At 40.0% G+C, this 24,842-nt stretch overlaps 1 protein-coding gene across 2 annotated transcripts in view; it reads left to right on the top strand.

Annotated features, from left to right (window-relative positions):
* The window catches only part of FHIP1A (FHF complex subunit HOOK interacting protein 1A), a 249,106-nt gene that overhangs the window by 139,881 nt on the left and 84,383 nt on the right, over positions 1 to 24,842 (top strand). The window contains exons 3-4 of one of the 2 annotated variants that reach the window (XM_019441275.2): positions 11,904 to 12,016; positions 18,773 to 19,004. In XM_019441275.2, coding sequence (XP_019296820.2) covers positions 18,900 to 19,004 — 105 coding nt within the window. In that variant the 5' untranslated portion in view covers positions 11,904 to 12,016; positions 18,773 to 18,899. The remainder of the gene's footprint in view (positions 1 to 11,903; positions 12,017 to 18,772; positions 19,005 to 24,842) is intronic. The other variant, XM_019441274.2, reaches the window with a different exon arrangement.

Here is a 24,842-nt window from a genome sequence, read left to right as displayed (position 1 = left end):
CAATGGTAGAGACATGCAAGCCAAGACCTGAGCAGTGAGAAGATGTCCTAGTCATCCAGGACTGAAGAATATGCCTACTATGAAAAGATCTGGAACTGTGGGGATGTGCATAAAAGAAGGAGGACCACGAACATATTCAGGCTTAGGGACAGAGTCTTCATCTCAATAACAGAAACTGTTTGCTGTTATTTTAGAGCCTAAACTTTGTTTCTCTGGTGGCCAGGTTCATGGCCAGAGGGAAACGCAGCGTCTCAGGCTACCACTGCGAAGACGTTCTTTTTGATCCCCACCTCATCGGATTCAGCAGCTCCAGCGACTCCTGCCTTGACACTTGTTCCCTTTGTTGGAAAGCTACACGGTGATTCTTCCTCTAGATGGTTCCTCTAGTTTTGATTGGAACGCATCATTGCTACTCAGAAACCAGGAGAAAATAATTGTGATATGCTTCTGTGCAGTCGTGCCATTAATTGGCCTTATCTTGTCCCCTGCAGGGTTGTTGTAAAGCAATACAGGCCATCAGCTGCATTCTACCTTGTGTGACAAGTGGTGGAAGTATCTGCAGCGGTGGTGCTGAAACTACATTACAAAGAGGGTCTCTGTGGAGCAGGCCACACACTCACAGAGAGCTCCGAGATCAGCTGGTCCATGTTCTTTGAACTTTCTTAAATGCTTTTTTTCCCCCAACAAAATCTTCTTTGGATATCTAGGTTATAAGTCTGAGAAAAGCAATGAATTGACGCCTGGGAGAGCCTTTATGGTCATTATTTTTTGGATGTCTAAGCACTGATTCTTCCCGAAGCTCTTGGATTCTGCCAGGCACATGCTGAAAAAGAGCTAATCATACCAGCTCATTTGTATTGGTGCTTGCAACGAGAGAGACACTGTGGAGCACATACTTGTAGTGTCACATTTACTGTCCCTAGCAGCCCTATGATGTTGACATCATATGGTCCTCACTGTTTTACACATGAGGTATTAGGCTTAGTGACCTTTAGTGACCTGCCTAAGGTCACATGACTAGAAAGTGATGGGAGTTGGCCTTGAACCTGGGTCTCCCTGACTTACCAGCCAGTGTCCTTAATTGCCAATCTAGTGGGACATCAGCACTAGATGTCAAAGGATGTTGTCATGACTTTGTGAGGTCACATCTGTGGTCACGATCAGGACCCAGTAATTTTGACCCCTGGTCCAGTGTTCTTTGTGCTGTACCATAGTGACAGCTGCTTTGGAACTATCAGAGTGATATTTCATAGATCAGCTAGTTTCCTAGGAGAACAGTTACCTTAAGAAAAACGTAGTGATGCATGTCCTTCTTTTCATAAAGCAAAAGAATAGTGTTTTTTTGAAAAGGAGATGAGCATGTGTTGGAGGGGAGAAACCCCTTCCTCCTCTCACCTACCTTATTGTCTTGTCTGTAACCAGACAAGTCAAAAAATCTTTGAAAAGGGTTTATTTTTGAAAGAAAAAGTTAGTAGGTGGGTTAATTTATTTGTCTTGTTCTCCAGGTTGTTTGTATGTATGTATTTATTCATTTATAAATGTTTACTTTTGAGATGGAGTGAACATGCGGGGGGACAGCAGCAGAGAGAGAGGGGGACAGAGGATCTGAAGCGGGGTCTGTGCCGACAGCAGAGAACCTGATATGGGGCTTGAACTCTCGAATGCTGAGATCATGACCTGGCCCAAACCAAGAGTCAGGTGCTTAACCGACTGAGCTACCCAGTTGCCCTGATATTTATTTATTTTAAATGAACTCAAATCACCTACCAGTCTAACATGAGAGACAAATATTTTTTAAATGGTAACGTAAGCACATAGAGTAAAAGCTACTTTTGTGTTAATTCTTAAGACTGGTTAGGACTGAATATTGGGAAATATGGATTGAGTTTATTGAAGCAGCCTTAGTGTTGTTTTTTGTTGGTTTGCCTGCAAAGTTATGTTCTTTCTCTGTTTGAAGACTTCTAACATTTCAAAAAATTTTTGTTGTTCAAAGAAATAGGATTTTCTTTCTTTCAAAGTAATCTTTAATAGCTGTGGATATGTATGTGGCTTCTTGTGGTGACTGATAGTGCTTGTTGTAGGCCGTCTGGGATGCAGACTCTGAGATGGTTAGGTTAGGCTGTGTTCTTTGAATCAACACCTGTGGGGAGAGAAGGAAGCAGGACTAGGCAGAGAGAGATGATGGACTGCCACGAAGTCTCCACAAAGGCCTGGGCTGTCCTGAATTGGGGTGAGGTGGTCCCAGCGTTCCTTAGTCCAGGCATGGGTGTGGCTGCCTTCAAGGAGAAGGAGTAATATTGGGTAAAATGGCTGTCTTCAGCAGAGGGCAATTTCTAGAGAAAGCTGACAGCCAGGAACACTCGTAGCAGCTGGGAGAATAAATCTCTTGGCCCTGGAGGGGCTGTGTGGATGTTGCAGCAGCCAGTACAGTGCTGTCAGCTCTTGAAATTCAGTAGAAGGGTAGCAGAAGGTGGAGAGGAGGTTATTAGATAATCTTTGTGTGGTGGATATGGGTTTAAGGTAAGTGGATAGTTGTAGAAGATGCAATCTGTTAACAAATCCAGTCTTACCCTGTGTGTGTGTGTGTGTGTGTGTGTGTGTGTGTGTGTGTGTGAAGAGAGTTTGAGGTATAGCCCCATAAAAATAGAGCCACTTTTTTTGGTATAGAATTTACCTAATTTATTGCGTGATTTATTCTAGTATTAAATTCCAAATCTGGCTAAGTCACGGATTTTTAAATTGCTCACACAGGAATGTGCTTGTATTATAATTATCTGAAGAAAAGCCTGGAACCATGCTGCATGGAGAAGATGAGCATGGCCTATAGAAATTTTATGTAACCAGGAGCCAGATTGCAGAATCTGATCCACAGGGGGAATTTAATATAAGGATTAATGACCTGAATTTTTATTTAAAATATTGCATGGTTTTATATTTCATTAACAATTTTACAAAACACATGTAGTTACATCTTAATTTGCTAATTTGAATTATATACAAAAAATTGTAGTAGATACACAACTAAACTTATGAGCCGTTCCTCATATTGATCAGTATTTGCCATATGAAGAAATAAACACAAAAGTGTTTTGAGTCAGCATTTTGGGTAATTAATTCATCTTTCTTAAAAAAAATTTTTTTTTAATGTTTATTATTGAGAGAGAGAAAGAGAGAGAGAGAACAAACAGGAGGAACAGAGAGAGAGGGAGACACAGAATCCGAAGCCGGCTCCAGGCTCTGAGCTGTCAGCACAGAGTCTGATGCAGGGCTCGAACTCACAAACCACGAATTCATGACCTGGGCTGAAGTTGGACACTTAACTGCCTGAGCCACGCAGGCGCCCCCGTTTTGCTAATCTTTCTAACATGCATTAGAATTACAAACCAGTTGGATTTCATTTGCATAGTTACTCCTGGTATAAGCAGGGAAATGCAACAGCATATCCAGTATTCATTAAGACCTAGAATGTAAAGAATCATGTCGTATTTTTATCAACACACTTCTCATTTGGTCAGGTGAATTGCTGCCCTGTGTTACTCTCAGATACATTCCCGTACAAACATGGTATCAGTGAAAGAACCCCTCTTTGGTGAAGCTATTCCTACTCCCTTGCTTGACCACTGCTGCAATGGACTCCCCTTCTCTCTCACCAGTCTCCCAGCTTGTCCGGTCTCTTTGCCTCTGCTTGTTGTTAGCCTTGCGACCATTCATCTTTCCTTTAGCTTCAGTTCCTTCAACTATAAAATGGGTATGATAGCCCCTACCTCATTGAATGGTTGTGAAAATTACACAGACGGTTTAATGTGGTACCTAGCACAGGATACACTGACTCTCATAAATGGCAGCCCTTACTTCTGGTTATTACTGTTACTTGCCCAGGTAAACCTCTCCCCGGTGTGAGTTCCTTATTCCCCGAGGCCTCGGACTAAATCTTATTTCCGTGCTCCACACTGTGCATCTTGGGCAGTTGGATGAGTGCTTTGTAAATCACCCATGAATAACATAAATTGTGATCCCTACCCCCAAGGAGACCAGAGTCTGGTTCCGAAATAACTAGAACACAAAGTAGAAAGTACATTGCCATAGGGAGATGTAATTAAGAGGTTTAGAGAAGAAGGAGATTAATAGGGTAAATTTAAGGCAGGCACTTAGTAGGTGTTCAGCATAATGTTTTTGATCCTGGCAGCCAGAGGTTTGGGGATGGTAGAAATTTTTGCAGGATTATAGTGGACATGTTATGTTTCTGCTTTGAATTCTACCCCCCTCAACTTGCAATGGCAGCTTGTTCTTTGAACTTTACATGTGACAGGGGTGGGGAGGGTGCTTCTTTTTTAGCCCAAGCAGGTGGAATTAGATCTGAGAGCATCTGTTAAACACATCCAGGTCCTTTTGACACTTTTGCTACCATTTACCGAATACATCTACCATTATTTACACTGCGTGTGCTGTTACACTGAGCACATGCTTATTTCGTATGCTTGGTTGCAGTGTGTAGATAATATGAGCATTTTTTTTTATTTTTAAAAATTTTCATTATATTGTTATTCTGTTTAATGACTTTGAAAAGATTCTCCAGAGAGAGAGAGAGAGAGAGAGAGAGAGAGAGCGCGAGGAGAATTAATTATTTTTTAATCACATTTTTTGGCTAGCATGTTCTGCTTTGTGATCCTCCTCCCTTCTCCCCCCCCCCCCCCCGCCCCCCCCCCCCCCCGCCCCATCACATAAGCTAGATTTAGGGGAGAAATCACAGGAGGATCTGTTCAGACAGTTACTTGTTTGATTCCCCCAGAGGCACTGGCTCTTAGATCTTCTACCAGTGTAGCTCTTCTGATCTTTTATTCTGTAAGGTGTTTGTGTCTCTGTATGATGGATGTTTCACTGACCCAAGTAAATGGAAGAAAATTTTCTCCAGCCTTTAAATGTATTGCTTTCCTTGTTCTTTCAAAAACACACTTTTCTTGGGTAAGAACATTTTAGAGGCATTTGGCATCAAATCAACAGAATTGTGGCCTTTAATGGAATTTGAAGCACCGAGAGGTGGTTTGATTGGTAAGAATCCATTTTTTGTTGTTGTTGTTCTGTTTCCTTCTCCTTGGCTACACCCCTTTCACACAATAAACAGCTCTCCTCCTCTTCCTCCCCTTATTTTTTGAAACAAGAGTATCTGATTTCATTGAGTTTTGTACTTTGGCTTTTATTGTCACTTTCCTTTTTCCCTTGAAGGGGAGGAAAAACTCAACTTGTGTACAGAGTAAATTAAATTATGAGGAAAATAGTCCACGGAGTTAAACAAGATGAACTGAGGTTTTGTAACTGAATCTAAGCATTGCCATGATGTTGCAAATAGTCTAAACTATGATTCAGAAACATATTAGTCATTTTGATATACTGTTGATTTGGCTAATTACCCTGAAGGCTGGCTGGCAGACTGAATTGCCCAAGTCACCTAGTAATTTCGATCAAATCAACGAGTAATTATAGTTTTGTGCAGGCAACAAATATAGAATACTGATTATGTTAGACTAAAGAAGATGTTATTGTGATATAATCATATAAAATACTTAATTCTAGCATTATAGCAGTCCTTACCTTTTTTGCACTCAGTGCTTAAATTCTCAGCACATGACAGACAAAGATTGTGGCAACTTTTTGGAGAAAATCGTTTTATTCTCTCAATAAACCATACTTATAAGTACTTATATTTTAAACATACATTAATTATAATGAGCATGTGTTTGGAAACCCTTAGAACTAGATATGGTCAGGTTTAAAGCTCGAAATTCTCTTAGATTTCGCATAGAAAGAACCTAAAAATGAACAGTTTGTATGCTAGAGCCCAAAGTTTTTGCTACTAAGTTCACTATCAGTTCATTAGATCAATACTAATATTAGCACAATCAGGCCCACCTGAAATCCAGATTAAATTTGTTTGATTCCCATTCCGTTGTCCTCTTTTTTCTCACGTTGGGGAAATCCTTCTCCAGAGTATGGTGTTTATTACCGGATTTGTAACTGGCAATGTTTATATGCTATTTTCGTGGGCATAAATTTAAAATATTTTAGAAACAGAGCCATGTTTACTGAACGGAAAAAATCTGTCTTTAATTTTACTCCAGTTGTCTCTTGGATGGTTTACCTACATTCCTTTTCTATGAAAGCAGGAAATGTAACTTGGAATTAGCACAGATTTGGTATGTAGTTAATGTTTGTGAGGCTCCTCCTTGTGAGTTATTCTGAAGCAAGCTCCTATGTTGTGTAGTAACTTCACCCACCTTATATGTCCTTGACCTACCACTCCCCCGCCCCCAAAAAATCTGAGAAAGAGAACAATAATTTCAAAGTTTCAGATATTTTGAGTTTGTTCTTGGGGAATTGTAGATGTGTTCCTGCTATCTTCTTGCTTGGTCCTAACTTCTACCTGCCTCTCCTGGTGTGAAATGTGTCATTGTGCTGAAAGCCATTCTTGCATTTGACCATACATGTTATGTTTGGTACAACCGACCCCAAATGCCTACTGCTTTCTTGGGATACTCTAGCCATTTTGCCAGCTTAATGAGACAAAGTATGTTGATTTCCAGCAAGGGCTTTGCTAAGGGGTGTCGGTAGTAATTTTGAGTGTTTGCAAGTATTGCCTTAGGCATGGACATTAGAATCTACAGAGAAGCTGCAATTCCATTCCAGTGGTATTGAGTCAGATCATCAATCTTTGGTAATTCTGCAGGGTTTAGAATGTAAGCGAATTATTATGCATATGTATGTTAATATTATATAAAATTATCCTTCCACAAAAAGGAACTCTTTTGCTTCCATACCTACTTCACAGCTCCTTTGATTTTAGAAGTTAATTAGCTCTCAAGTGCAGGATGCTTTGAGGGGGAAGTAGGAACTCTTGTCTACTCTTTTTGCTCATCGTTTTCCACCTGAAACACTAACTCCAGGGAGAAATAGTGCCAATTGCAACATTTATCTCAAGCAAAATTTAATTTAAAATACCGTCTTTGATTTTTCTTTTCTTGCTTTCACTTTCTCTTTCTTTCCCCTCTGTACAGAAGACATTGATACACACATGTTAATTTAGTGGAGAAGAGTTTTAATTAAACAAGTATGGATAGCCTGAAACCATTCAAGTCTGTGCCAGTCACTGTAGAGGCAAGTGTAGATGAATTGAAGCAGAATATGGGAGAGCTGTGATCTACCCAGTTACTTCTGGAGGCTTATAGATAAATTAATGCCTTCCTCCCCATGAGGACAGCCTCTCAGCAGGTCTGCTAGGGGGCTGGCAGCCATCCAGTCAATAAGCCACCCTTGCTGCAACAGTGGAACTGCTTAATACGAGTCGCTTCAGCTTTGCTTTTATTTCTTGGAAAGGCATCACAGTCAGCCTAAATTCTGGACCCCCCAAGCAGAAATTAGAGCCTCTATTACCCTTTGTTAATTGCAAATTACATATGGCTTTTGTACTGTAGCGTCTCTGAAAAGGCAGCAAGTAATGATTAGTGTTTCCATCTGTGTGCAGAACTAGACTTGTGTGCGTGTGTGCGTGCACCGTGTGTGCATCTCTGTGCGCAGGGAGAGTGAGAGAGCATGTACCTCTCATTGAGGGAAAGCACTGCTTTGTTTGGAGGTAACCGATCTCTTACCAAGTTCTATTTTCGACTTCCACAGGATGATGCTTGTGGCAAAATGGAGGCTTCAGTATAGTGAGATCTGCTGTTAATGAGTGTAATATTTTTAAATGACAAAGTTTAAGAAATGTATTTGTAGGTACATAATATTCGGTTTTCAATGGCAAATGTTAGTTTGGAAGAATGGGGTTTGTACAGGTAGAAAAAAAATCCTATTAAAAAAGACAACATTTAAAAAGTTTTAGTGCAGGAAGCCTGGGTGGCTCAGTCAGTTAAGCATCCGGCTTCGGCTCAGGTCATGATCTCGCGGTCCGTGAGTTCGAGCCCTGTGTCGGGCTCTGTGCTGACAGCTCAGAGCCTGGAGACTGTTTCAGATTCTGTGTCTGCCTCTCTCTCTGCCCCTCCCCTATTCACGCTCTGTCTCTCTCTGTCTCAAAAATAAATAAACGTTAAAAAAAATAAAAAGTTTTAGTGCATGGTGGTGAAATCGCTCAACTATAACTACAGTAAACTGTAATGCTGGACGATTTTTAAAATAAGAGAAATCTTCATAGTGAGCTGTGACTGATGTATTTTTTTTGATTTTTTACTTTTACTTTGATGGATTTTGTTTTGTCTTAAAAAGAGGTCCTTAAAAAATTATTGAGAACCGTGGAGAACACAGGATCCCTCCAACGACATTTGGAGAACCAGTGATCTAGACTAACAAAAATTTTGGCAAGACATTAATTCTCTAAATTCCCAGAGCTATGAACCCCATAGGGAAAGGTAAACTACATAAATTTTAACTAAGTATTATTACACAATAATTTAAAAATAAGTATTAGAAAAGTGGTCCTTGACAGTAAGACTGCCACTCTTCTGAATTCTTTGTACTTTTTTTTTAATGTTTATTTTTGAGACAGAGACAGAGCATGAGCAGGGGAGGGGCGTAGAGAGAGGTAGACACAGAATCCGAAACAGGATCCAGACTGTGAGCTGTCAGCACAGAGCCAGACACGGGGCTTGAACTCATGAACCGTGAGATCGTGACCTGAGCCAAAGTCAGACCCTTAACCGTCTGAGCCACCCAGGTGCCCTGAATTCTTTACACCTTCTTAACATTTTTTTTCCATCCATATTTAGTCTGTTGGAAGCTAATAAGCCAGAACTCTAGATGTAGCTGTTTTCCCTTTGTGTGTCTTCTCTTGAATATTTTCTCAAACATCTTGTGGTCCTTATAATTGATTCAAACAGCATACTGTAGGGGCGCCTGGGTGGCTCAGTTGGTTGGATGTCGAACTCTTGATTTCAGCCTGGGTCATGATCCCAGGGTCGTGGGATTGAGCCCTGCATTGGGCTCCGTGCTGAGCATGTAGCCTGCTGAGGAGTCTCTCTCTCTCTCTCTCTCTCTCTCTCTCTCTCTCTGCCCCTCTCCCCAACTTGGGCATGCTTGCTCCCCTCTCTCTAAAAAAACCAAACCAAACCAAAACCAAAACAAAACAAAACTGAAAACAAATGGCATATTCTATTAAGATTCTCTTTTATCCCTGTTCACACCATCAGGCGTTTTCTGCACAGGTACTTTTCCTTTCCTGTTGAGATGAAGAGACATCAGGTCTATTGGAATTGCTATACTAAGCTGGACTTGGGTACTGCTGTTTTGGATGTTCATTTGCTTTTATTTTATAAACTTTTTTTAAAGTTTATTTTTTTGAGGGAAAGAGCATGAGGGGGAAGGGGTAAAGGGAGAGAAGGAGAGGGAGGGAGAGAGGGAGAGAGAATATTCCAAGCAGGCTCCATGCTGTCAGTGCAAAGCTTGATGTGGGGCTTAAACTCATGACCCATGAAATCGTGACCTGAGCCAAAATCAAGAGTGGAACACCGACTGAGCCACCCAGGTGCCTCTGCTTTTATTTTAAATTAAAAAATGTTTTCTCTAAGTAGTACATGACCATGGTACCAAATGCAAAAAGTGAAGAAAGGTACACAGTGAAAAAAGGTCTCCCTGCCTCCTCTGTCCCCAGCCACCTGATGTCCTTCTGCAGAGGTAGCCACTTTGCTAACCTTTTTGGGTATCTTCACAGATGGTCTGTGCATTTTCAGGCATATAGAGTAACACATTGCTTTTTTTCTTACACAAGTGATGGCGTCGTGTATTTGATGTTCTGTACATACCCTGGCAACCTTTCTGATATTGGTACATTCAGAGCTACCTACTTTAAAAAAAAAATTGTGACTTAGTTTCCATTATATAGAAGTGCCCAACTGGGGCACCTGTCAGCTGTGCTGACAGCTCAGAGCCTGGAGCCTGCTTCGGATTCTGTGTCTCCCCTCTCTCCTCCCCTCCCATGCTCGTGCTCTGTCTCTCTCTGTCTCTCAATAATAAATAAACGTTAAAAAACAATAAAAAAAAAAGAAGTGTCCACCTTATGTAACCAGACCACTGCTGGGGGATATTGAGGATCTTTCCAGTTGTTTACTATCTAAACAGTGCTACAAAGGCTATCACTGTAGTTAGAGAGGTGCTAGTGGTTAAGAGGACGTGTCTGGCTCAGATCCTAGGATATCTGCATGACTTTGATTAGGCCACTTCCTTTACCTCTCTGTAATTTCCTTACCTGTGAAAAAAGGGGAGTATAGCCCATGGGACTGTTGAGAAGATTTAATGTTGTAATATATTTCAAATAGTCCTGGCACAGAGACATGCTCCGTGTATGACAACTCTTACTATTCAGTCTGCCATTTTGCAAGATGAAAGGGTCTTCATAGGATAAATGCACAGAAATAGTTTTGCTGATCAAATTTAATTTTGAAGACTATTGCCAAATCATTCCCTGTAGGTAGAAGACCAGTTGATGTTCTCACCTGAGGTGTGGGAGGTGAGCTCATTTTTAGTTCTCATAAATCGCCTCTGGATATGTGTGTAAATCTGTACCATGATTGTATGTTCCTGAGGCCCATTTAAGTAGTTGCTCAAGAGGGAAAGATTTCAAGTTAAAAACTTCTGACCCCTGAAATTTTTCAGTGCTTCTAGAAGATCTTACTTTTTTACTTTTATCATCATGACATCTTATCTTAATAATAAACTGATCATGGCAATAATAAATGTGTGAGTGGTAAGCTACTTTAAACCAGTAGGCTTTTATTATGTACTTCTAGAATTCTTTACCTACTCATAGATGAGAAAATGTAGTCTATTAAATCTTCATACCATTTGTTAGAGGGATTATTATATTTACATGTAAGGAAGCTTTACATAATTTTTTTGTAATGTTTATTCATTTTTGAGAGAGAGAGAGAGAGGGAGAGACAGAGCGTGAGCCGGAGAGGTGCAGAGAGAGAGGGAGACGCAGAATCTGAAGCAGGCTCCAGGCTCTGAGCTGTCAGCACAGAGCCTGACGCGGGGCTCTAACTCAGGAACTGTGAGATCATGACCTGAACCGAAGTCAGGCGCTTTAACCGACTGAGCCACCCAGGCGCCCCCATAATTTTTATGTTCATAAAAAATGAATGTAAAATTAGAACTTGATAGTGTTAGGTTACCGCATAAGCTACTAGTATTGCACCTGCTTGAAGGTAAGACAGCAGTCTCGATTAGCTCAAGCACCAGTGGTTTACTCCATTTCTGTCATGTTTAGAGTACACAAAAGGCACCCAACTCTGTGGCCCGTTTCATAGACTGGTGAAGAAGAGTGCTTTGTCCTAATCAGCGTAGGATCATGTTCTCGGAGACGAGCAAATTGTTGACTTCTAAGCCTTTGCTAACTCTGTAATAAATGCTAATCACTTTGTACCTCTGATGCCTCACCTTGCAGTGTTTTGGGTAAGAGTGGAAGCGCTTAGCCAGCCATGAAATTGGTAGGACACCAAGGCCTGAACTGATTATTATTCAAGAGCGTGGTTACTCATGGGCTGGAACGAGCCCCACGCTGCTGCAGCAGAACTTTTAGTTACAATTAAAGTCACAAAAATTCTACAAGTCTCTCCAGTAATACCTTTAGTACTGGAACTGGCTGTTAGCCTCTGTTTTGGGACTCTTCATGGCTTTACCATGAATGCATCTTTAAAGTGGCTTTTAAACTTTTTTCAAACGGGAGCAATTCATTGACGCTTTTTTAGAATTGGCTGAAAACTGTAGCTGCCTCTCTTAAGAGAAGGATGCCCACAATTTATGAGATTCCTGGATATGCATGGGATTTTATTGGTACTTCACTCATTGGATTTAGTATGTCTTATGCTGTGCATGGATGAAGGACATTTTTTGAAAAGAGGGCTTTTCATGTTGTTATTTCAAAGGTAATCATCACATCACCTTGGTTCTACTATGGATTGCGTATCTGAAAATTTTCACTGAAAGCACTTGAAAAGCTGCTGGGAGGGAACTAATTTTGAATGATACAGCTATAAAGGTAGGTGTAGACTCAACAGCACAACTTCCCAAAGTACCTGCTTTTCCCTAGAAAGTGCCCAAAAAACGTGTTGGTCAAAAACTTTTTTTTCCAAGAACATTTCTTGAGAAGAACTTCATTAGTATGAGAGGGTCCTTAGATTCAGAGCGTTTACCCCAAATCTCTGTTTTAGAATATTACCCCATAGAAGTTGTTGGTTCATCTTGTTTCTGCATTTACCTCAGTTTTGTGGCATAAATCTTACCTGAGTTATCCTTTGATAGCTTTCAACAAAATAGTGGTGTGAAAAGGCAGTGCATACTACCAAAATTGTAGTGGTGAATTGGTTTGTTGGGGAGACTCCCCAAGAATGGTTTAGTTTTCATGTTTCAACAAATCAGTCCATGTGTGCAAGAAACTTTTCTGTTCAGTCACCAGCGAGCTGATGTCTCGACACTTCATATAATTTTAAAAAACTAATTTTTACGTTCTAAATCCTTGCCAGTAGTGGGTTAGTTTCTTAAATAGCCTTAAAAATTAAGTTCCCAAACAAATTTCAGGTATGAATATGAATATTTTAATTTTTCTTCTCCATTCTACTTATCAATCAGTCACATGGCACTTGGGTATGACCTCGGTGGTAGCCCGTTCTAGTGAAATTAAAATGTAAACCATGAAATTCTTTCAAGAAGTTATTGACAGTTTTCTGCAATCTAGTTACTATTTTGAAGTATGCATTTATCAAAGCCTGAAACTATTTGGAATCTACGTACTGAGAGAATTTTCCTTGTGCACACTCTTTTATTTTTTTTTTTATTTTATTTTTTTTATTTTTTTTTTTTTGTGCACACTCTTTTAATGGGCGGTTTACAACTTGGTAGGACAAAACAAGATTCTGCTTTACTGAATAATGGACAGTAATCAGTGAATGAGCCAGAGTCAAAAAACTATGGCAGGTTGAGGGAGGCTAAGGACAAGGTCCAGGAGACTCAGGGCCTATTGGATGCTTGCTTTATTTTCTACAGTCCAGCATTGCTATGTGATATGACAGCCAGAGAGAAAAGGAAACTGGGCCAGAGGATTACAGCACAGGGAGGATTTAGGTTTAATAGGATTTTATTAGGCTCTAAGTAGAGGTTGTCTGAGGTAGTTTAACCCAAAATGAATTCCCCCCCCAACTGCTATTACTCATAATTGAGGGCACAGGTTTTCTCTCTCTTCAGGTGTTCCCAGTATTTGAAGAATCTTCACCCCTAGATGGAATTTTACATGATAAGCACATTTATAGTAATAGACTTTTTATGTATTTAGTAGCAGCCAATTCAGGGCATTCCAAAGTGCATTCTAAAACAATGAGTTTTTCTATTGGCAATTGCTTAGGAAAAAACCCAAACAAACTGAATTATATTAGAGATGGATGATTCCTGTGCTTTGGGTTCTTTTTTTTTTTTTTTAACGTTTTATTTATTTTTGAGACAGGGAGAGACAGAGCATGAACAGGGGAGGGTCAGAGAGAGGGAGACACAGAATCTGAAACAGGCTCCAGGCTCTGAGCTGTCAGCACAGAGCCCGATGCGGGTCCTGAACTCACGGACCGCGAGATCATGACCTGAGCCGAAGTCGGCCGCTTAACCGACTGAGCCACCCAGGCACCCCTGCTTTGGGTTCTTTAAGTGAACTAGGCTTTAATTGTTGTTTGTTTGTTTGTTTAATATACCTCCTTTTCTTTTTTTTTTTTCCTTTTTCTTTTTTTCTTTTTTGAGAGAGAGAGTGTGTACGTGCAAGCATGAGTTGGGGAGAGGGGTAGAGGGAGAGGAAGACAGAGGGAATCTTAAGCAGTCTCTATCAGCATAGAGCCCAAAGCGGGGCTCCATCCCATGATCCTGAGATCACGACCTGAGCTGAAATCAAGAGTTGCACACTCAACCGATTGAGCCACTCAGGCTCCCTGAAATATGCTTTTAATTGTTAAAAAGAGTACAGATAGAATCCATTTATAACTAGAAATCTTACAAAGATTTTTATATTATGGCCATTATTCTGCTTCTAAGCTATCTTCTTACCCCTCCCCCATTAGTAAAACAGTGGAATAAAGTACAGAAAATAATGACTTTTGAGCTGGGAGAGACCTAAGAAATAACCATGTAATCCTAGTAACTCATCTAAATCAGGTTCCAAACCAAGAGCCCTGTTTTTTTACTCAAGGTCTCACAGCTGGTTAGAGTCCTGGAGCCATCTCCCAGTTCAGAGCTCAAGTCTCCAAGTGGTGACTTGACATTTTCTGACCTCCACACGTGGAAGACTGAACTAAAAACTCTTAGCCCTATCCTTTGTTACCACTTTAAATCCACCTAATCTCTCTAAGCATTTCCACAAGCCAACCAGAGAAATATGAGGAGGGAAGGAGAAATGGGAAGGAAGCCTGTCATGCCTTTTCATCAAGTTCAAGAGATTGCTTCTAATTTGGCGACTCACTGTGGAAAAACTCAGTGTGGCTTCTCTTTAAGTCTAGGCCTCTCCTACCTGTGTTCTTGACCTTGCCTTTCCTCTGCTCTTGTTGCTATATCAAAATCCTTAATATATATATATATATATTAAGGATATATATATATATACACACACACACACACATATATAAATATGTATATAAATATACATATATATTTAAATTCTCTATGTTCATTGGTTCCTTCCCATTAGGCCTGCAAATATGATCATTTTTTCCTTAATAAAAATGTTCCCTTGGCCTTGTTTCCCCTTAAGGTGACCATCATTTCTTTTCCTTAAGGAATTTTTTATAATACATTATTAGAAGATATTATATTTAAATAGATAAAAGAAGGATGGTATGAGATCATATATCATTAAATGACAAAATGTTTACTTTGTAATTTCAGTCTTATAGTTAAAGAGGGGTATATGAAAATAGAGTCATTTGTTGTTCAGGGGAAAGTGATTTTCACACATTTATAGCTTTCCTCAGTATTAAACTTTTCAGAGTAGCCTGAAATTAGATAAGGATGTCTGTCTATTTGGGAATGAGGCTGAAGGAATTTTTGCAGTGGCAAGAGGTATAATCTAGTAACTAGAATCTAAGCCTTTATGATCTGATGGTATATTTTATAATTCTGTGATATGGAAGCATATGCATGTGCTTTTTTTCATAACCAAATAAACGATATAATGTACTTTCAAAAAAGAGCAAATAAGAATACATATAATTCTTATGTCAGTTATCTCTATCCCCAACAATGATTTAATAGCGTTTTTCTTTCCTTACTGATGAAAAATGTTTTTACATATAATATTAATGAGATATATAAACTTGACTGTTCAGTAATTTTGGAAATAATAAAGTCAGTTCTGTCTGCAGTATAGAATCTGTGCTGGCTTATCAGACACTATACATGTATTTTGGTAGCTCCTCCCCCCCACCCCATGCCAAAAAACTCAACAAGCACACCACAAAACCACATGCAACCGCTGTCGGAAAGAGTCCTTTGGGTATTTTTCAGTGTTGGTGGTTCATTTGAAGAAAGAAAAAAGTCACTCTGAATGGTTTATAGAGCTGTCTCTCAGGCATGAAATTCGAGTTGAAGAGCGTGTGGGTATTTACAGACAGAACAGGCTGAATATGTGGCCAGAGTGTTCCTCTAAACAGTCCCAGCACCTATAGGTCAGGCTACAGAGAGTAGAGGGCAAGAACGGGGAGAAAGGTCCAACAATGCCGTACTTATGACTTGAGCACATGTTCCGGTGGCTGCAGCCTCTTTTACCTGCTCCTGGCTTTTTGCTTAGTTTTGTCCTTCTCTGTTCTTCACTTGGGACTTTCAGCTGTGCTCTGAGAGTTAAATAAAAAGCCTGGAATGGAAAAAATGCAAAAGGGAAAAAAGTGAAGCCTGAGAACAGGCAGATGCAGGAATATATTGAAAACCTTGGCATTTGAGGAAATATGCCTTTATACATCTCTCATAAATATGGAGTCCTCTCTTTCAGTTTTCTATTGCCCTGGGGACACTCTAGTGCTTTAATACTCTAACATGGGAATGAGAGACAGACAGACAGACAGAGGAAATATCCAGCTTTCTTGTCTCGGATGTGTTGGAAGTATTTTCATTTATAGAATCTTCTGGCAGTTTCTCCTTCTTAAACATGGCTTGCTTGACTTGCCTGATACGTCCCCCCCCCCTTGTTCTCCCAAGCTTACCCATTATTGTGGTTTCTGTATTTATGACACATTTAGAATCTTCTGTATTTATGACACATTTAGCCTTAAAAATATGATTGGTTAAGCATCGTCCAAGCGAGATGCACTTTTCTTAGAGAAGATACAGCCTCCTTTGGGAATAGGGCCAGGGATTAAAGCCAGGAGAAAGGAGAATATAGATTTCTAGAAAGAACAGTGGACTGGGAATCAAGAGACTTACCTTTGATTTCCATCAAAACTAACCTGTGGGGCACCTGGGTGACTCAGTGAGTTGACCATTTGACTCTTGATTTTGGCTCAGGTCATGATCCCAGGGTTGTGGGATTGAGCACTGAGTCGGGCTCAGTCCCAGAGTGGAGCCTACTTAGGATTCTTTCTCTGCCCCTCTCCCCTGGCTTGCACACCCACTGTCTGTCTGTCTGTCTGTCTCTCTCTCTCTCTCTCTCTCTCTCAAATAAAGTAAAATAAAATTAAAACAACAAAAGAAACTAATTCATGATTTATGACTTTAGCTAAGATATTTATCTTGTCTATAATGCAGTCTCACTGTCTGAAAAGAGTGCGTGTGCAGCCCCTCTGAGAACAAACCTAACAGACCTTAGAGAGCATGTTTCTAATTTTGATTTAGAAGCAGTTGGCATGTTGAATGTTCCCTTCTTATGTCAGAAGAAGAATCTGGGGATCCTGGGGCTGGGAGGAGTCTCAAGGAGTCTTGTACTTTTTGAACCTCTGGGATGAACCGAAACACTCTGATTTTCTTCATTATTTTCATTATAGCATCTGAATAAGAGACATTGTCACAGAAATATTATGTTTAAGACAAGGGAGTTAAGTCAGAACTTGTTTTTATCTCTTATCACGTAAAGCAGGGCCACATACTGAAATGTTACCTAATAAGGGCCAGTCCAGTAACCAAGAGTGAGGTGATGACGCTGGCTGTCAGATTCTAGGGAGTGGTGGGGACCGTGGGAACGGGAAATGTATACCCTGTGTGCGTGGGGAGGCCATTCCTGGTGTTTAAGACACCACATGGGCCTGTCAAAACATGCCTCTTAGTGGCAAAGAGCTATTGTTGGCAGTGGGCAATGTCTTATTGAAAACAATAGATTTGTATTATTAGGAATTAAGAATTACATGTTGGAAAATTCACCAATTTGAGTAATAAAATATAGTCCTAGACGATACACATGAGCTGTTTCCCTCAGGTATGTAATTTGTGTGATCTTTCTTCAAAGAGGCTGTCCTCTTTCTACATACTTTAATCTCCTTCCATTCTCCTTAAAAAATGTTTTCTTTCCTCAAGAATTATCACATCTAGCAAGTTTTCTGTTCTTACATTCTAACATTTTTTCCCCCAGATATGAATGTTGAATGGTTAGCCTTCTACCCCCAACAGATGTCCTTGTTTTGAATATTCCTTAACTATGTTCTAGTTAATTTCACTCCCTGCAAAGAACTTGAGCCATAAGTCTAACCTGAATCCTCACATTAAGCCCCCTTTCTCACACTTTATTGTTAGTGGGCGGAAGAGTTGACCAGTGTGATACCCTTCATATTACTCAGTTGAAAATAGTTGGGGTTTTTTTGGCACTGCAAGTCTGGAAATTTTATCATGGATTTTGTTTCCCGGTGCTCTAATAATTATCCTGTAATCACTTTGAACTCTCTCCAGTTTGTATGCTTAAAAAAAAAAAAAAAAAAGGATTCTGAACTGTACCCAGTCCTTTGGATGGGCTGACCACAATGATAAGACAATACCACTGTCTTACCACTTTTGTCTGAGAGTTAGCAACACGCAACTGGCTCATATTTACTATACACTCTGTGACCTCAATATCTTTTTTCTCCCTACTGGCTCTGTTGTAGTCATACTTTCTTCATATTTTATCCACATAATTCATTTTTCATTTGTAAGTGTGCTATCTTGTACTCACACCGAGTAAGCACTATCTTGTTTTTGATGGATCATTTCTATCTGTGATTTGTCAAGGTTACTTGGAATTCTATTATTTTTCAGAAAAGCTAGAAACCTTAACTTGGTTTGTAGCTATGAAATGACTGAGAATGCTTTAAATTCCATTATGACAGCCATTGATTAAAAAAAAATTCAATCATAATGGACCCAGGAGTCTGGGTGCTGTTTTATAACTACCCCAAGTGGCATCAAGCCATTTATTTCTGTCGCCGTTAACTAATGGTTTTCCTGTTTCTGGATGTTTTTAAACTCCACGGACATTGTTATCATAATCTCTTGCTTGATTATAGACACTAGATTTGAATGATTAGAATTACAATCTAGGGGACTGTGGTTGGTGGTAGTGGAGAAAATAAAGCCGATAATTGTTTAATTCGTGAACGTAGCTTTGGTAGTAGCATCATTATTTTATACTTTTAGTAGCAAGGTAAGAGAAAATAGGGGAACCCGTAGATAGAGTAGTAATGTCTCTTTCGTGGATGTTTTGTTCTGCGTTGAACTTTGAGAATGTCTATGCTTGGATTTAAATTTAATAGCCAGTGTCCTATTAAATATATGAACATAACGAGATGTGTTTTTGTTATTGTCATTACAGGTTTCAGAAGATAACAATGAAATGTGAAGAAGTTACATTTCTTAGGTGATACTTGAAAGTTAGTGACTGCTTGCCAAATTTTCTGGAAAATTAAATATGACTTAGAAGCATTGATGTATGAAGGTTTATGATGTCATCGGTTGCGACAGAAAGTAAACTCCAGCAGACTGTGAGCCTGCAGGGAGTTGACCCAGAAACATGCATGATTGTATTTAAAAACCACTGGGCACAGGTAATGTATGAGTTCCACTTCCTCTGCTGGCCTAGGTAGCCCTCAAGGTCTCCATCACATTGAACCAGGATTGCCTACCTCTGTGGCACTAACTAAGGCTTCCAGAAGTATAGGGCACGGAAACCCTTTCAGGTGGAAGGAAAAGCAACTTTTTTTTTTTTTTTTCTTTCCTAGAATAGGGATCTGGTTAAAAACCATGGTTGCCATAAAAGCAATTAGGGAACATATATGTTCCTCAGATATTTTTAGAAGAACAGCAATTGGCCTTAAAGTGACTTTTGCATCACTTTGCAGTAGACTTGACCTTGTTTACAAATTCTCTTTCCCTCCTCCCTGATGATTTCCATTTAGTCCTCACATTCCAATAGCACTAAAATACACATTTATGAAATACCTACCAAGTGCTGTGCTGAGTACTTCAAAAGCTTTAAGCTTTATGTCATTTAATCTTCTCCGCAAACCCACAAGGCAGTTAATATTAGCTTCCTCATTTTACAGATGAGGGAATGGAAAATTAGCAATGTTAAACGACTTGCTTGAGGTTATACAAATAGTGAGTTTGCAAGCAAGTGCGTAGACCTTGGTCCCTTGACTCGTGTATTTGACCTCTGTGCTTCTACCATTTTTTGGGCTGGTGGTCCCTGTATAATTTAACAAAAGAAGCTGCCTGGCAGTACCTGAATTCATTAGAAAGCTGTTTATAAAAGTTTTCTTGATTATTCGTTTTGACTTCTCTGTAACTCTGATCTGCTCATAGAGATAATTAAGGGTTGAGTGTTCAGAAAATTTATCAGCTCACCACCTTTCCTCAGGGAGTTTGTAAGTAGTAAAATAAATAAAATTGGCCTTCTTTACTACTTGTCCAACATTACACTCCCTAGGTGAGCTGGTAAGTGGCTATTTATGTGACAGTTTTTTAATGACTACCCAGTTCCTTCCTGTGGCCGGACACAGCACAGGGGTTAAAGCACTGAGCCTGCAAATCACAACAATTATAGGGGACACAGTTTAGATCAAAAACAAAATCGATTCTACTTCTGGGTCATTTGCACTTTGTAGCTTCTTGTCATTCATAGAAAGCTTCCAAGATTTTTTATGCATTTCCCATTCTCTGACTTTTTACAATTAGAATCATAATGGATTTGCTCTGGATTTTAAGGGCATGTCTGCTTTAGCAAAGGGAAGAAAGTAATTCAGGAGTTTTCCAGATAATTAGAGTAGTTGTCTTTGACTTTGCACTTTTATAAGTATTTTAATGTGCCAGCTCCAAAGTGGGTTTGTGAACCAAGGGGATGTGGCTGTTAGCCCATTGGGTGTGGGAAGAATGTTTTAGAAAACGTATTTTTATCTTTATCTTTAATTTAAGTTAATTTTATTTTTTTGAGAGAGGGCAGAGGCGGGGCAGAGGGAGAGGGAGAGAGAATCTTAAGCAGTCTCCATGCCCAGCCCAGAGCCTGACGTGGGGCTTGAACTCACAAACCCATGAAATCATGACCTGAGCCGAAGTCAGACACTTAACTGACTTAGCCACCCAGGCACCCCAATTAGATGTTTTATATTAACAGTACTTTCAGCCTCAGTCATTTCACTTGGCTGAAGAACTCCCATCATTCTAGTATGTATTCTTGGCTCTGAGCCCATTTTGTTTATTTGTGTAAAAATACTTTTGATTGTAATTGTTCTTGGTGGAGTATCTGTGATGTGGTCCATTTAATATCCATTTATACAGACATGATATATCAACCTCTTGATTTTATGTGGATGGATCATTTGCCCTGTCAAATTCCGTCCTGGGCAAGCTTTCTCCAAAGCTGTTGGAGTGCTGTTAGAGAGTCTTAATTCATGAATTTGTAAATACTCTTTCACACTAATGAAGGAGTAAATTAGTGGTCCCAGAATCATATTACTCATTTCCCTATTTTATATGAATGACTTCAGCATTATCAGACATTTTGGGTTATCTGAAACATAGTACCCTTTGTTTAGTGCAGAAAATATATTTTTTCTTTTCAAAATTTTAAATGCTTATTTATTTAGAGAGAGAGTGAGGGTCAGAGAGAGAGGGAGAGAGAGAGAGAATCCCAAGGAGGCTTCATGCTGTCAGTACAGAGCACGATGGGGGATCATGACCTGAGGTGAAATCAAGAGCTGGATGTTTAACCAACTGAGCCACGTAGGAGCCCCTCTTTTCAAGTTTTTACTTAAATTCTAGTTAGTTAACATATATTGCAATACTGGTGTCAGAAGTAGAATTCAGTGATTCATCACTTGCATAACAACACCCAGTGCTCATCACAAGTGCCCTCCTTAGTACCCATCACTCATGTAGCCCAAGCCCCACCCACATCCCTCCATCAACTCCCAGTTTGTTCTCTATAGTTAAGAGTCTCTTATGGTTTGTTTTCCTCTCTTTCTTTCCCCCTCCTCCTATATGTTCATCTGTTTTGTTTCTTAAATTCTAATATGAGTAAAGTCATATGGTATTTGTCTTTCTCTGACTGACTTATTTCATTTAGCATAATATACTCTAGCTCCATCCACTTTGTGGCAAATGGCGGGATTTCATTCTTTTTTTTTTTTTTTTTTTGATCTGATGGCTGAGTAATATTCCATTGTATCTATATATGCCATATCTTCTTTATCCTAGTGCAGCAGAATATTGAGTTGAGAGTAAGGATAACTTTGTCAGAGGGAATGGTGTTTAGTTATGAAATACTTGCTTTTATAAAGTAGAGACACTCTTGGTTTTATTGTTGTTTCAACCATTTCTTTAACTTTCTTACCTCTTTAGCCTTGACTTTTCCTTTTAAATAAACCTGCAAAGTGCCCACAGTGTCTATTTACTTCCAAGAAAGGCTCTTGAGGACTTTTCTGTTGCATTTCTTCACGTTGAAGAAATGCATGTGAATGTCAACACAATTATTGTTAAATGGAGATTTACCAAGCCCAAACTGCGGATACATTGGTATAGGGGGCACAGGTGGACATGGGAATGTGTAAGCCTTGGTCTGAGCTTTTAAAGAATGTATATGCTGGGATACCTGGGTGGCTCAGTCGGTTGAGTCCGACTTCAGCTCAGGTCATGATGTTGTGGTTCATGAGTTCGAGCCCCACATCGGGCTCTGTGCTGACAGCTCGAAGCCTGGAGCCTGCTTCAGATTCTGTGTCTCCGTCTCTCTTTGCCCCTCACCCCTCATACTCTGTCTCTCTGTCTCTCTCAAAAATAAATAAACGTTTAAAAAATTTTTTAAAAATAAAGAATGTATATGCTAATTTGGATGACAAGGTGAGATACATGATTAGAAAATGAATAATATTACTACAGGAATTAAATCAAAGGAAGGGACTATTATGGGTGAAAGTGGCTTGGGAAATGGAGGAAGTGAGATTTTTGCTAGCTTGACTATAGGAAAGGAAAGTTTTGTTGACAACGGAAAACAATGTTTTGGAGAAGATTTTGGGAAGAAATGTTCAGCTTTGGCTTTTCTTGGTGATAAAAAAAGAGTGAGGAAGTTAGGGCAGAGTGGAGGTGCAAGGCTAACTCAGGTAAGGAATGAGAGATTCAGTTGATAGGAATAAATGAGACTCATTTCAGAGTTTTGTACATTAGTACTTTGTTGTGAGTTGTGCAGTGTGGAGGTCCATGTGGAAGGGTTGCAGAGGATTGGGAAGTGAGCTAAAGCCTGACATAATCTCCTGTGACTAGTGTGACAGCAGCCCCTGGGTTCCCCTGAGGCCACCCGAGGAACCTGTAAGGCTGGTAAGAAATGTGGCATAGTCAGAACTGGGTGACAACATTGTATTTACTGAAGTGCCCCAGCAGCTGGCAAGCATAATACTTTTTATCTGTTAAATTAGGGAAAATGAAGTCAATAGACGTCTGTGGTATCCAGAGTTCTTCTGTTTGTTAGGATACTTGAGTACAAATTCAGCCTAATTAACATGTATTTGTCAGTTTCTGTTCCAGGCCTTGAGTTACAAAGCAAACTCTGATGGAGGAGGCTATCCGCTTGCCCACCTACACGTTGCAGTCTGTCAGGGACAGCTTGTCACACAACCAGCCATCATCCACGGCAGTCTGTGATTCAGGAAGGTTGCCAGTGGAGAGATCTTGAGTGGCCCAGTTGTGCACTTGAGTTTCCAAACTGTTCCCTGGGCCCAGTGATGTCATGACATCCCCAGAATAGTTCTTTAGGGGACATTCGGCAGGTGACATTGCTGACAGTGAATCCAGGCCATAGGAAGCAGCCTCTGGCTTGTACTTTCTCTCACTTTCTGAGACGCCGTCTTGCACTGTCATGTTGCCAGAGCAGTGACTCTAAAACCCAGATTTGCCCGTGTCAGTTTTCTAGTTGGACATTTCAGTGGCATCCGGGCACCTACAGGCCAGCACGTCACACAGGGCCTTTATGGTCTGGCCTCATTTCACTCCCTGTCTCTGATTTATTCTCTAGAAATGGGAAATTACTTGGAGTTCCTAGCCAACCCCACTCCTAGGCAGTGGCCTTCACGCTATTTCACGCTTCTCTGCTTTAGGCATTTCCTCCTCTTCCTGCCTGGAATATCCCTCCCCCTGGTTAAATGCCTCTCCTTCTTAAAGACTCTTTTGGGACATCAGTTTTTCTAGGAAACCTTCTCTGCTCTCTTTTATGCTTCCACTCAGTGCTGCAGCAGCATCCTGAGTGTTCTTTCTCTGTTATACCAGCCACATTTTATTAAGATTATGTGTGCAGTAGCTTCCTTCCACCCTCATTTCAAGCTCTTCATGATCAGAGACCATTTATAGTTGACCTACATCTCCAAGTGCCAAGAATAGCGTAGCCCCATTGTTGTAGATATTCAATAAATTGTTGAACTGCGAGATAGGAACATTGTATGAAGTACAACTTTAGAAGAGCTAGGTGACTTAGAAAACAGCTTTGAACATACGTTAGTGTTAAAACATTCCATAATTTTGTAGGAAGGTCTTTGGACTTCTATTTAATGATCTGTGATTTGGAGGACTGTGTGTGTGTGTTTAGTTTTTATAGTAGTCTGGAAGAACGATTTATAGTCGAGTAGACTATTGTTTTTATCTCTTGCCTTTACTTCTGTGCTTCTTCTGAATGGAAGAGAGAACAGGATGTAAGAAGCATTGGTCCACCAGATAATAAACTGTTCAACTATTTTGCCATGTGAATTAACCCACCCATACACCAGTTTTTCGTAATGGCACAGCTGTACCGTGAAGCTTCATGGACCTTGCTCTATTCATTCTCTGTCCTCTCCTTTTGAGCCTTGAATCAGTATTGGTTATATACCCAATGGTGTCTGCACTTAGAGCTAGGAGAACAGAAGTGATGGGTTAAAAATAAAATCAATTGGAAATGCACATTTCCGTGTGCTTCTGGTTAGTCAATAGCCCAAAGCTTCTCCTTACCACCCCTCAGCCTCCAAAAATAAGCGGTTATACAATTTTTGAGCCAAGAAAATTTCAGAGCTCAGATAGAATAATGGCAATGGATGAAGAAAAGCTAGTGAGTCTAGTAGCCTTTCTCTTCTTGGTGAGGGTGGGGATGGGAAAAATTAGATTAGTTAATTAAGTCAAATGTCTTCCCACAATAATGCAAAGTAGATGATATGGTTTAAGTATAGTATCTTATGTAGAGTTCCAAGGGGCCTGATCCTAGTAAAGAAGTATAGAGGACTTATAAATGGATTTGAGATGTGTCTGTTCCCTGTGAAACTGATTCTCTTGTTCCGTTCATCTTCATTCTTTTGGTCTATGCCTTGTCATGGACGAAATGACAAAAATTAGTCTTTGAGAGATGAAAAGTTGGGAAGTATTAGAGAATCTCA

This window comes from Panthera pardus, unplaced genomic scaffold (genome assembly GCF_024362965.1).
Source record: "Panthera pardus isolate Hobbes unplaced genomic scaffold, ASM2436296v1 HiC_scaffold_13, whole genome shotgun sequence".
In the NCBI taxonomy this organism is placed as follows: domain Eukaryota; kingdom Metazoa; phylum Chordata; class Mammalia; order Carnivora; family Felidae; genus Panthera; species Panthera pardus.
This window is presented reverse-complemented; position numbering and strand designations above follow the sequence as displayed.